The sequence below is a fragment of the Colossoma macropomum genome, unplaced genomic scaffold (genome assembly GCF_904425465.1).
Source record: "Colossoma macropomum unplaced genomic scaffold, Colossoma_macropomum, whole genome shotgun sequence".
Taxonomy (NCBI): Eukaryota; Metazoa; Chordata; class Actinopteri; order Characiformes; family Serrasalmidae; genus Colossoma; species Colossoma macropomum.
In genome coordinates, this window is record NW_023495671.1 from 56,827 (window position 1) to 71,482 (window position 14,656).

The window sequence follows — 14,656 nt, forward strand, 5'->3', positions numbered from 1 at the left end:
GATCTGAGCTTTATTGAGTTTCCTAATTAGAAAATCTTCACAGTTGTAGATTTAAAAATTAAAACATTAAAGATAAATGAATTCTATTTCCTCTCCATTTATACCCAAGACTCATCCCTACCATGCAATAATTTGCTGCTAAATGACACCCAAAGCTGTACTGATTGGACCCCCTGGAATGACTTTGAGCAGTACATTGTTGATAAGGACTTTGACGATTGATGACAAGGTTTTTGAAGTTGTTGCTGATGTTGCCACAGGGTTTTGGTCTGATGCAGTATAGGAAACAAGAAACATCAGCATAATTACTGTGTAACATTCTGTTGTCCACTAAGGATGTTACATAAAAAATAAATAAAAACTGTGATCACTGTGACAAGTTTTTTTCAGCCAATAGACATATTTTATTTTAAAATATAATATTATAAAAATACAAATTCTCAAAGTTAATTTTTTCTGGCTCTCAGGAGGATATATATACACACACACATCATATATATATATATATATCATATATATATATATATATATATATATATATATATATATATACTCCTGAGGCCCAGAAAAAATATATATGTATGTATGAATGTATGTATGTAATTATATAAGTAATTATTCCATTTCACCATAAATTTTGGATGTATTGGAGTTTTCAAAAAAAAAAAAAAAGGCAAAAATAGAAAAATATAGTTTTTGGCTTGGAGGAAAAATCTGGAACTATAATATACAGTAAATGTGTTTGTAATGCACAACACAGAAAAACATATTATAGGCAGCACTAGAGGGCCTGATTCAACCAACTTTGATGACTGAACTTTGGAGGTGTGTCTGCACATTTCTGTGAAAAACTGAAAGAGAGTCTCCTGAAAAGAATAGAAGCTGTAATGAATGTAAAGAGTGACACTCAACAGTCAAACAGCTGATATTATATTTAGCTGGTGAGATTTTGTGTGGTATTTTTTTTTTTTGTCAGTTTTTTCTTGAGGTCTGCAGAGTACAGTTTAAAAGCATTTATTCATTTTACAAAAGAATAGTTTCATGTTTTGATAACTCTTTTGCTGTGTCTTGATTTGATGTGAAGTGTCTATCACAGAGAAGTGTATCTGCTTTAAGCCCTTAAACAGTTCTTCAGGCGGTGAATCACTGTGAACAGGTACCGCAGGTATTCAGGTGAGTGCAGGCGTGTACAGGCAAGGCATGCAGAGGGAACTGCGTGTGCACTATGCTTCACATCCAGCCACGAGTTTTTCACTTTTCTGCGCTGGATACGGCCTCCTGAGTGAAATGTCCTCACCTGCGGGTCACCTGGTGGACAGGCGCTTAGAGCGTGAGAAAGTTACGGAGCCCAGGAAAGACAAAACAATCCCAAAAGGTCGAGGTAAGAGACGACACGTTCAGACAGGTTCACTCTTGTGTCACAAATCAAACTTTATCTACTGTAGCACGGCCCTGCTGTTTGGCTGCTAACTCAGTCCTGTAATATACACCTTTCTAGGGCCGTATTATAAGGTACATACTCTAAATTATGTGAAAAAAGGTAAGTGAAGGAGGGAAAGCTTAGAAAGGTAGATTATTTCATTAAAATTCCAATGTATTACCCCATAGGCTACACTCTTAAAGGGGAATTCACCAATTTTCCAAAATTCCACCTTATTCACTGTTTCAGATGTAAACAGAGTGATTTAGAGTGGTTTGGTATGAAATGGTTCAGATGTCTTTACAGTGGTGGTGATAGGAACCAGGGGTCACCATGACTACAACACAAATACATACATACATACATCATCTAAACCGCTTATCCTTCTGGGTCGCGGTGGGGTGCTGGAGCCTATCCCAGCTGTCATTGGGCGGAAGGCAGGATACACCCTGGACAGGTCGCCAGTCCATCGCAGGGCAGACAGACAGACATACACATTCACACACTCACACCTAGGGGCAATTTAGCATGTCCAATCAGCCTGACTGCATGTTTTTGGACTGTGGGAGGAAACCGGAGTACCCGGAGGAAACCCACGCAGACACGGGGAGAACAGGCAAACTCTACAACACAAATATAGACATTTTATTTACTATCCAAAACCACCAGTGAACCTACACGAGTCTTTTGAGTTTTATATGGAATAATGAGGATTTAAAATAGCGGAAAATCTGAAATAATATGTTTTCTTTGGGGGTTTCTTTGGACTTTAAGTATCAAAACTATCATAAAACAGTGTCTCAGACATCAGGCAGTGAATTCATAACCATTTTATGTAATACCTTTCTGTGACGGAGCTTTTAGAAGAGGACGTCTGGTGCCATCACTGTGAACAATTCTGACTAACAGGTAAGTTTTTCTAGAATGGATCATTTTACACCAAACCACTCATGAATCACTCTATTTATAATATAAAGGTTCTAAACCAGTTAAAGGTTTTTCCTGGAACCATACTTCCACTTCAAGGACCATTTAGAGCCTTTCTTCATTATTAAGAATGTAGAATAGTTGACTTACTCCTCCAGATGGGACGAAATCCAGCCAGTACGTGTTCTCACCTGCACTCTGAGTGCATTCTTAAATGAGTGCTTCACCTACAATAACAGAAATAGTTATATTTAATTCTGTAGCACTTTATGTACAAAAAAAAAACAAAAACAAGGTACTTCACAAAATGTGTGCTAAGAGAAGAAAGCATTAATGAAAACCATAAAACCATATGGAAGAAAATTGAATCAACATTCGTTTCCTTATATTAAAAGTATCCATACTATATTCAGTAGGTGCTAAATATATAAAACATACACACAAAGGTACATTACATAAATCGTCGCTGTCCAAAGAAAAAAAAGTGTCAATCAATCAATGACCCTTTATTTAAACTTGCAGTACATTGAGGGAGACCCTTATTTACAGTGTAGCTGAGCCATTACAAACATCAGGGATTGAGACAAATGCTAAAAAGTAATAATACTCATAGCAGTAAATTATAAAAAAAATGTAATCAATAAATGAGGCGGCACAGTGGCCCATTTCTTTTGGTCCATTCATCACAAAATGTTCATATAAAGGACAAATTAACTTTAAAAAAAGAGAGAAAAGCAAAAAAGCAATAAAAAAATTGAGATACATGTTTTTTTTTTTTTGTTTTGTTATGTCTTATTTTCAAGAAGTGATGATGTGTAATAGTGTCATTTTTTAATATTTACAATTATGTCAAAGACATGGAAAGATATTACAAACAAACAAAATGAGAGATACTTTGATGAATATATGTAAATACATTTAATTTTGCATATGAGAAGGCAAAATGAATGCTACAGTGAATACGTAAGCTTGGAGTATTTAAAACCAGTCAGTAGAAGCTGATTCTGAGTATGCAAATAATTTCAGATTTTTTGGAGTAATGACTGAACACTGAGAGGAGCAGTCAGATTGGTGTCAGGGTTAGGTCAGGTCATGCTAACTGATGCCCTTTCACTCACAGCGAGCCATACTAGCATGTTAGCAATTCTTTAAGTAATGAAAACGTACGAGTGAGTGCCAAATCTCTGAATCTGCAGCTGTGCTGTGAAGAGGCCCCTATGGCTTTTAATCTGTTGGTAAATCTGTTTGCTGTGTTTGACTCCAGGAGCCAGAGAAGCGGTCCGGAAACAAGCTTTCACACGCTGGATCAACTCACGTCTGAAAAGAGTGAGACTTTTTGTCTTCATGAACAAGCTAACAGTAAAATGACCAATGGATCATTCTCAGTAACACTGAGAGTAGTAACACTGACGTGGTGGCGTGTAAGTGTGTGTTGTGCTGGTGTGAGTCAATCAGACACAGCAGTGCTGCTGAGTTTTTAAACACCTCAGTGTCACTGCTGGACTGAGAACCAAAAATATCCGGCCAACAGCGTCCTGTGGGCAGCGTCCTGTGACCACTGATGAAGAACTAGAGAATGACCAACACAAACTGTGCAGCAGCAGATGACCTATCGTTTCTGTCTTTACATCTACAAGGTGGACTGACAAGGTAGGAGTGTCTAATAGAGTGGACAGTGAGTGGACACAGTGTTTAAAACTCCAGCAGCACTGCTGTGTCTGATCCACTCAGACCAGCGCAACACACACTGACACATCACCACCACGTCAGTGTCACTGCAGTGCCAAGAATGACCCACCACCTAAATAATACCTGCTCTGTGGGGGTCCTGTGGGGGTCCTGACCATGGAAGAACAGGGTAACAAAGTATGCAGAGAAACAGATGGACTACAAAGTGCTCCTATATGGTCAGTGGAGCTGATAAAATGGACAATTTTCATGATTTTCCACATTTTTTTAAAATAATTAGGATATTTGGAATTATATGGTGACCAAAATAGGCATTCGGCATTCTCTCAGGAGATTCATGAGGAGCCACCTGAGATGCTTTTTTACATTTAAAATGTTTGTTTTGGAAATACATTCATGCATAAGCATTGTCTTCACTGTTTATTTGTCTTAGAACACATTTTAAGCATTTAAAGGTGCAGCGTGTAAGATTTAGGTGGATCTATTAGCAGAAATGAATACGTTTTAATTAGTGTATAACCTGTAACTACAAATTGGTTTTTATTATGTTAGAATAAGCTGTTCATATCTACATAGGAAGCGGCTCCTCTTCCAACAGAGGCCACCATGTAGCGCTGCCATGTTTCTACAGCAGCCCAGAACAGATAAACACTGGCTCTAGAGGGCGCCTTTCACGTTTTTACACTGAAGTGACAGCTTGAATTTGGTGGTGCTGTAGCTCTGGTCAGAAGACGTAGAAAGAAAGTGGTTGCTGCCGGTGCTGGATGACCATTTTGTGTTGTGAGAAATTTGAGAGCCCAAATTTTGACAAGTGGAGGATCAAACTTATTATTTAGCACAAGAAAAAGTGAGCGAGGGTGAAGAAAACATGAAGAAGCAAAACAAAATCAGGATGGATGACGGCAGAAAACCTGAAAGCCACTGTAGGTTCTACTACACGCTTGGAAAGGGAGGGGTGTCTTTAAGATTATGAAAAACATACTCTCAGTCAGGAGGGTCCGAACTTTGACTGAAACTGTATGTGTTGCATTCTAACATCTGAATGAGCTTTTCTCTGTCAGTGTGACCCTCCGCTGCAGGTGGACCATTTGTTTACAGATGTTCAGGATGGAAAGATTTTGATGGCTCTGATAGAGGAACTGTCAGGCTGTAAGATGGTGAGGCTTTATGTCGTCATTTTATTTATCTATATATGCTGCTGCTTAGTATTATTATTATTATTATTATTATTATTTATAAAAATCATCATCATCATAATTTTCATCATAAAATAATAGTAAATATTTAAACCGATGGTGACAAAAATGATAAAACAAGCAAAATTATCTGTCAGTACAGAGAGATCACTTTACTTCAAAATCAAGGAATAGGTTAAATAATCATATAATAAGTGTACAATTAAAGTTCAAATTAAATTTACAATATAAATAACACAAAATAATGGAAAAAAAGTATGATACTCATTGGTCATATTAATAGAAACACCTACCAAACACCCGATCCACTCGTACCAGCACCACACACACACACTACAATGTCATTGCTTGCTGTGTTCAGAATGGTTCACCACCCAAAAAATATCTGGACAGTGGTTGTCATACAGTGGTCCCTTTCCACATAAAACAGCTTAGATTAGCGTAAACTAGCATAAATCAGCTTAGACCAGCATTTGACCAGTATAAACTAGCATAAATCAGATTAATTTTAATTTTAAGCTTCTCAACAGAGAAATAGTGGATATACTAACACGATTTAAGATCATTTCACTTGAGAAGATGCTATTTTTTGCATAAGGCTTTAAGATGGCTACTGTGTGTAGAAACATTAGCATGTTAAGGTGTTTGCTGGGTGTCGTTGTGGAGGTTGGTAGGACTTTGTGTAGAAGAGTCTTCAATCAGAGATGTCAATGTTCTCTCCAGCTTGACAGGTTCAGACCATCTACACATCGCATTTTCACCCTCAGCAACATTGCTAAAGTGCTGGAGTTCCTTGAGGACAGAAATGTGAGTCCTGTTTGTGTAATATGTCCTCATCATATTTTGCTGACCTCCAAGTTTGGTGTCTGAAATTTTGGACTGGTGTTTGGAATGTATTTCAAATATATAATACATGTCCATACCTTTTTTTTTTCAAAACTTACTTCAGAAAAGGGGACAGTTGTCTAAATTTAATTTCTGTGAATGATTTTATTATTTTGCACGTTCATATAATATGTATTTTTATTGTAGGTGAGAGTTGTAAATATAGACGCCGCAGACATCGCTGACGGACGGCCTTCGGTCATTCTCGCGCTGATCTGGAATATCATAGTTTACTTTCAGGTAAAGAGTAACATGAACAGAACATTAATTATCATCAATTATGAAACTATTATCCAGTTAATTTGTTGCCAGCATTATCATTATTATGATTAATATGAACTATTTATTTAAACTATTATTAATACATTTATATAATACAATGATATATAATCTATAAAACGTTTACAGTTATAGTAATAATTATTTTTTTACGTTATGGTTTAGGTAAAATTCAACAAATAAAAGCGTTGTTACACATTATAGAAGAAAACAATTCTGTGCAATTAAATCATTCATATAATTTGTGGTTTATTTGCTGTAATAAAGTTATTCTAGTCTTAGATCTCTTTGATGTCTTTGATCAGGTCTAATCGTGATTTTTTTTCCTCTGATAGTTAAAGGAAGTCACAGGAAATCTAGAGAGACGCTTTTCCTCCAGTGTGTCCAGTCTGGTGTCTCTGACTGACAGCAGTGACTCAGCCCGCAGCTCTCCAGCGCCCCCCAGTGAAGACCCCTGCAGCACTCTCCCATCAAAGAGGAAAAGAACATTCGGTCGACCCAAATACTACCGCAGCAGGTCCATCAGCACACTGCTGAGCTGGACCCAGACATGCACTGCACAGTAAGGACAGAGCTGATATCTGACCTGGCTTTAACATGGGTGTAACACAGGTTTAACAGGGTTTAACACAGGTTTAATATGGTTTAAAACAGTTTAACAGTCACTCTCTCCGTACCTTTTCTCTATCTTTATCGAACCACTATCAGCCACAATACGTCAAAACATAAATATGAAAGGAATACAAACTTCTAACATGAAACACAAAATTAGCCTGTATGCTGATGATAATAATCCAGCATAGAAATCCAGTTCAAACATTTCCTGAATCTGTAGAGTTGCCCTGTCCACTGTCCATTCAATCTTATCTCGAGATCCTACGTGACTCACATCACTGAGTTACTCAACAAAAAAGGTTCTTCTGTTGTTACGAGCTTGACATCGTATCAGTAGCGAAACCAATTTTAGTGCTATATAGAACCTTTTTCAAAAAGGTTCTACAGAACCATCTACAGCACTCTGCAATCTGAAGAACCTTTTCACAATGCAAAGTACCCTTTAATCATGCAAAGGGTTTTTTGAGTGTTTATGGCTCTATATAGAACCATTTTCTTTATTAAAGAACCCTTGAAGAACCATCTTTTTTACGAGTGTATAAGTTCCTGAACTGAACAAACTGATCTTACAGTGTTTTGTAAAATGAATTAATCTGATAAGAGAAATAAAGGTATTGTTTTGATATGAGATCATTTCACTTGCTAAGACTGCAGGTCTTAAAGAGAGAATCACAGGTGAGGTGTGTCAGTGAAACACAGGTGATACAGATAGTTGCTGAAGTGGAGAAAAGAACTCTGTGTTGCCCTCAGGTGGTGAACAGGAGGGACTGCAGTCCTCACAGACTGTAAGAGTGAAGAGCCTTTTTAAAGATTAAAGAACCAACACAATCAAACGGTCTATACTGATTCTAATTTTATAGAACTGCACTTTCAAACCCAGAACTATTTAAGAACGAGAAAGTAAGTCTTTCTTTCTTTTCCATTTCCATTCAGACAGTAAATTCTTATACAGTCCCAAAAAAATAAATACGGGTAACAGATCAAGAAAGAGGTGAGAAAAATAAAATAGAAAAAACAGCTTTCCGCTGTCACTTGTATTAACTGTTATTTCTGTTATTTAGTTTAATCCGCTCAGAGGAGCAAAATGGAGGAAAAACATCAAACCAAGAGTTTAAAAAAAAACATGAGCAAACAAGAACCAGCTCTGATGGAGAGAGAAACAACCAACAGGATATATAGAATATTATAATTGTGGGGTGATGAGGATGGACAGGAGCAACAGAGGCAGCATCAGAGGTTGATACATTTAGATGGTCTGGGGAGCTAAATGGCTAACAATTAGCATAAGTCTTCTTTTTCACCCGGTCTCTGAAGGGTAAGGGGGAAAAACAGCTGCCCATGTGCAAATTGTTTAAACCCTATATTTTATTGAAAAAAGTACAAAGACTACATATCAAATGTTGAAACTGAGAAATTTTATTGTTTTTTCTAAAAATATAAGCCCATTTTGAATTTGATGCCAACAACCCGTTCCAAAACAGTTGGGACAGGGGCAACAAAAGGCTGGTAAAGTTGTGTAATGCAAAAAAAAAACAAAAAAGAAACATCTGGTAGTTGATTGGCAACAGGTCAGTAACATGATTGGGTATAAAAACAGCATCCCAGAGAGGCTGAGTCTTTCAGAAGTAAAGATGAGGAGGGGTTCACCACTCTGTGAAAGACTGCACAGACATAGTGCACCAATTCAAGAATAACGTTTCTCAACATAAAATAGCAAAGAACTTTTCATCATCTATGGTACATAATAACATTAAAGATTCAAAGAGTCTGGAGAAATCTCTGTATGCAAGGGACAAGGCCAAAAACCAGTATTTGCTGGCCGTGATCTTTAGGCCCTCAGGCACCACTGCATTAAAAACAGACATGATTCTGTAGGGCACATCACTGCAGGGGCTCAGGAACACTGCTGAAAACCACTTTCTGTGAACACAGTTCATCATTGCATCCACAAATGCTAATTTAAACTCTAAAACATACATTCTATTTTTATTTACATTCTTCACAACTTTTTTGGAAATGGGCTTTTGTGTATATATATATATATATATATATATATATATATATATATATATATATATATATATATTTGAGGTAGAAAAAAGAGATTTTGATGCCTAAAATTGTAGAAGTAATGCTAGAAATATTTCTGGCTGTTTCTGGTATGCAATACAGAAAGAAACAATGAATAAGGGCAAACTGGGCTTCTATACATGATGCTTTAAAGCAAGCACAGTTATCTGCCAACACAATAAGACAAATTCACTAGATGTAATGAGATACACATGTCCTGAAATAATAATAATAATAATAATAATAATAATAGAATTATCTTAGAATACTCTTCTGACAATTCCAAAAGCTGTTCTTAGGTAAAATTATATCATTAGACTGGCAGGTAAATTTGCTTCCTTTAAGCAGTTTTGCTTGAAAAAAGCAAAATTACTTTGCCAATATTACATATATACAAGATCATTTCTCTTGGTAAGTCTAGAAACAGGTTGAATAATCTCATAATATTCTTACAGAAACCTCATTTATGAAAGTTCCGTGTTCTGTGTTTAGGTATGGTGTGGAGGTCCATGACTTTGGGAAAAGCTGGAGGAGTGGGTTAGCGCTTCTGGCGCTGGTGAAGTGTGCCAGGCCTGAGCTGGTGGACATGAAAGAAGCTCTGACCTCCAGCCCCAGAGAGAACATCATTCAGGCCTTCAGAGAAGCACAGCACCATCTGGGAGTCCCACCACTGCTGGAACCTGAGGGTAGAACATGCAACACCTTTCAGTTTGGATGTTTAGCATAAACAGGATCAGGAGTTGAGATATTTAAAAGCATTTAGTGGTTCAGTATTGATACTTTAACCATTTAAAGGTCCAGGAGCTGTAGAGCTTCTTCTCTTCACTCCTATGAATTAAGAAAAAAGAATGACAATTTGCACAGTTTTCATGTAGATACTAATAATAAATCTTAGGTTGGAATAAGAATAGAGATTATTTAAGAATAATAACTCAGTAACTATTTTAAATTGTTTTGTAATTACTGCTGATGTAACTGATACAATGAATTATTTAGTATCTATTATGAATTATTTAGTACGTACAATTAATTTATCAAATATCTACTTTGAATTATTCAGTATCTACTATGAATTATTCAGTATCTGCTATGAATTATTCAGTATCCACTATGAATTATGCAATATCTACAATACATCATTCAGTATCTACTGTGACTTTTTCAGTATCTACTATGAATTATTCAGTATCTACTATAAATTATTCAGTACCTGCTATGAATTATTCAGTATCTGCTATGAATTATTCAGTATCCACTATGAATTATCCAGTATCTATTATAAATTATCCAGTATCTACAATGAATTATTTAGTATTTAATAAGAATTATTCAGTATCCACTATAAATTATTCAGTATTTACTATGAATTATGCAAGATCTACATCATTCAGTATCTACTGTGACTTTTTCAGTATCTACTATGAATTATTCAGTATCTATTATAAATTATTCGATATCTACAATTAATTATTCAGTATGTACAATTAATTATTTAGCAATTACTATGAATTATTCAGTATCTATTATAAATTATCCACTATCTACAATGAATTATTTAGTATTTAATAAGAATTATTCAGTATCTGAATTATTATTTAGTATCTCCTAAGAATTATTCAGCATCTGCTATGAATTATTCAGTATCAACTATGAATTATTCAGTGTCTACTATGAATTATTTTGTATTTACTATGAATTATTTGTGAACTGCTATGAATTTTGCACTACTACTTTAAATTATTCAGGGGTTAATATATTTATTTATAATATATTACAACCATATTGTATTATAATTACCACTGTTGATTACAGTTATAATCAGTAATCTGCCTCATTGCTTCTTTTATCAACCTTGTTTTTGATTGTTTTTTGACCCTGTAAAGTATTAAAGATAGAATTTGCCTTGAAATGAAGTTTTAGTTTGTTCTTTGATTCTGCTTGGATGTTTTATGGTGCAGATGTGATGATGCGTTCTCCAGATGAGCAGTCCATCATCACCTATGTGGCTCAGTTCCTCCAGCATTTCCCAGAGAACAGAGATGTGAGTAACTCCCTGAATGTTGCTAATTTTAAAACTTTAATTATTTTAATAAAAATGATAAGAATAATAACTGGAAATAACTGGTGTTAACTGGTTACTATGGTTTCTCTGATGGTTGCTAGGTGGTTGCTCAGCATTCAAGGTGGTTGCTAAGGTTGCAAGGGTATCGCTAGGTCAGGGGTCGGCAACATGCGGCTCATTTACTGCGCTGTTACGGCTCCACAGCAGAATTAGATTTTTAGGTAAAAATAAAATAATCCTCCTTTGCAGTAAAATAAAGCTCTGCCGGTCATTCTAACACAGTTTAACAATAAAATGCTGGAGTTAATGTAGAACTGCTAATTCACCCTTTAACCCTAAAGATTAGTACACAGAGTGCTGGTCACCATAGCAACACAGATAACAGTCAACAAGCTAGTAGCTAATGAAACGACAAAGAGAAAGATTTAAGACAAACATCAATAATTTGGAGGTGAATGAACTTATTTGCTCTTAAAATAACTCCAGCTAGTTTCCTGATACATTTAGTCTGCGACGAGAAAATGTCAAACACTAAAAAGTCACAAGGCTGAAGTCAGCTTCTCATTTACCAGCTTCTTGTTTGAATTTTCCTGTTCCACCTTAAATGCTGCAGCAGTTACATTTTGGCACCTCAGGCACCATTTAAGGTGAAATGGGAAATTTCGAACAAGAAGCTGGTGAATGAGAAGCTGACTTCAGCCTCATAAAACATTTTACAAGAAACTATTCTACTTTTGGAAAAGTTTCCTGCCAGTGATGTGAGAAAACCGGCTATAGCTAAGCTCAAGCTTAAAGCAGAGCAAAGTAAGTCTGTGTTTTCGTTTAGATTCAATTTTTTTAGCCTATGCTAGTACATTAGCACATACTGAGACATATTTACAGCCAAGATGGTAAAACGGACATAAAATGTTGAAGCTCCCAAGGTGGATTGATTTTTGTTAAAGGGACAAAATGGCTCTTCTTAACATTTGGGTTGCCAACCCCTGCACTAGGTGGTTGCTATGGCATTCCAGGTGGTTGTTAAGGAGTTGCTGATGGTTGCTGTGGTATATCTGATGCTTTCTAGAAATGTGTAAACAACAATAAATGAAAAGAATCAGTACATTTACGTTAAAGTCCATTTTTTAGCAATTTGTAGAACTTGTAGAAAAGGTAAAACCACATTTCACTGTTTGGTATCCACCTCGACAGAACAGTTCAATTAATTATGTCAAATATTACATTAATTTCTCATCCTGATTATTTTGCTTCATGTTGTTTATGTGCAGGTTCATGTATCAACACTGAGTCTGGAGGAATATAACCCCAGTGGAGTTTATGGACGTTCTTCACTGTCCTACTCTTCACTGGTAGAACGTGATTTCTCTTCACAGCAGTTTGATATCTCCTCCTCTTACAGAGGCCCAAAGTCAGCTGGTTTATTGAATGGTGGTTCGGGAGTGGCAGAGAAATCCAGCTTCTCAAATGGACAGTACCTCCACAGTTCCATCAAGGGGCACTGTTGGAACTCCACAGCCCAGAAGAAGAGCCTTTCAGCGAGTATGGAGGATGATGATGGAGGCCTATCAGATGGTTCAGAGGAAGGCATACACATTCTGCCTGAGCTGGACTCAGATGAGGAGGTTGCATACAAGTACATTTTAGAACTGGATCATGAAGAATTGAAGCTTCATAATGAGCTCAACTCTAGTCCAACCATCAATGCTCAAAAAGCCCATCACATATCAAATGATTTTCATCAAGCAGATGGGAAAAGCCACCATTTAGGTCCATTTTTGGAGATACAGAAGCAAAGTCGCCAACCCTGGTCAGAAGGCCGCAGAGAAACACTTGAGGAACATCCAACACTTTGCACCCTGAATGATGACCTAAATAAGTTTCACAACAACAAAAAACACAAAGACAGTGAGAGAGATCAGGGCTTAAATAAAGTCAATACTTCTTCAAAAGAAGGTGGTCTTCACAATGTTATCTCCAGCGATAGCACAGACCTTCAGTCACTGTCTGCAGTGAAGCGTTTAACAGAGGACGCACTCAGAAAGGAAGATAAACTCAGTGAGATTAACAGCCTAGAAGATGAAGACCAACCTCAACCAAGAAACTTTACACAACAGACTCATTTCAGCTTTGTAGCTGAGATGACTGCAAAGTAAGTGATAAGAGGTGGTATTAAATTAATTTACCTGTACAGAATGTTTTTACATTACATTACATTTTCAATTGATAATATTTTTAGTGACTATTTTTAGTCTCATTTTGTACTCAAAAACACAGCACATGAGTACATGACTAGCAAACAGTTTTGAACAGCTGTACACACATAACATCATAACATAACATTGCAAAAAATGGTATCTTAAGTAAAACGATCATAAATGTAGTCAATAAATTTAATATTTCTATTGCTGAGATCGTTGTAAACTTAAATTAAGATTATTTAACTTATTTCTAGGCATCATTTATTGTTTTAAGTGATTTTATTAAGTAAATTTATGTCATTATATTGGCAGATAATTTTGCTTGTTTTAAGAAATGTGCTTGAGAAAAGAGTTATTTTATTGTTATGATTTTCCCCCTTTTTTGATTAAGATTACAATTAAGTGACCCCTATTAGTCCCACAATGGGGAAATTTCACCTCCGCATTTAACCCATCTATGCAGTGAAACACCACATACACACTAGTGAAGACACACACTAGGGGGCAGTGAGCACACTTGCCCAGAGCAGTGGGCAGCCCTATCCACGGCGCCCGGGGAGCAGTTTTTTTTTTTCTTCTTTTTATTTTTTAAGATTAAGAAACTTCCAACTCTGGTGGGACTCAAACCCACAACCTTTAAATGGCCTCAAACCTATGTCTAGAAGTCAAATGCACTATCCATTGCGCCACAGAGCCCATTTTGGTGCTGTATAGAACCATATACAGCACATTCTCCATCAATCTGAAAAACCCTTTCACGATGCAACGAGCCATTTAATCATGCAAAAGGTTTTTTGAGTGTTCACTTTCTTCACTAAACCATCTTTTTTTAAGTGTGTAGATATCTTTGAAGCTACATTTTTATGTCATTAGGTCTGCTTTATTAACTCATAGCTTAAACATTCTCTCTATTTTGCAGGGATTTGAGTATCACTGTGCTTGAAGACACTATAAACTCTGAGACTGAGGTGCTGCACACGGTTCTGCTGCTGTGGATTCTCACCTACTGTATCTTCATGCTGCGTCAGTTAGAGATCTGGTTCCTTTTTAGGTAGAAATTACTCAAACCAGAACAAGGACGCTTACATGAACTAGCGTCCTCTATAACCTGTATCAGTCTTGTGCTGTGTGAAGTCATTCGAGGTCTGGACTTCTGGAACTACAGCAGGAGATACTGTAACATGAGATTTAAGAATGGCCAGTTGATTTTAGCATAAGAGTAATTCCATGTCAAATTACATCCACTGCACACTTTATATTGTGTTTGTATTCTTTTTATTGCTTTCATCTCATTAATTAAACACTTTCTAGACTA

At 36.3% G+C, this 14,656-nt stretch overlaps 1 protein-coding gene across 1 annotated transcript; it reads left to right on the forward strand.

The window, feature by feature from the left end:
- Positions 1 to 1,190: 1,190 nt before the first annotated feature.
- On the forward strand, positions 1,191 to 14,656 carry LOC118802748 (interaptin-like). The gene is made up of 10 exons (XM_036563215.1): positions 1,191 to 1,381; positions 3,612 to 3,673; positions 5,098 to 5,193; positions 5,956 to 6,039; positions 6,265 to 6,357; positions 6,732 to 6,958; positions 9,574 to 9,767; positions 11,040 to 11,122; positions 12,412 to 13,292; positions 14,261 to 14,656. The coding sequence occupies exons 1-10, from the start codon at positions 1,201 to 1,203 to the stop codon at positions 14,394 to 14,396; spliced, it is 2,037 nt and encodes a 678-aa protein (XP_036419108.1). The 5' UTR covers positions 1,191 to 1,200; the 3' UTR covers positions 14,397 to 14,656.

What these genes read in the sequence shown, in the direction of transcription:
- LOC118802748 (XM_036563215.1), top strand. Translation starts at nt 1,201, where the DNA reads ATGCAGAGGGAACTGCGTGTGCACTATGCTTCACATCCAGCCACGAGT. An exon ending in ATTTCCCAGAGAACAGAGAT is followed by an intron (nt 11,123 to 12,411) that starts GTGAGTAACTCC and finishes GTTTATGTGCAG; the next exon opens with GTTCATGTATCAACACTGAG. An exon ending in GTAGCTGAGATGACTGCAAA is followed by an intron (nt 13,293 to 14,260) that starts GTAAGTGATAAG and finishes TCTATTTTGCAG; the next exon opens with GGATTTGAGTATCACTGTGC.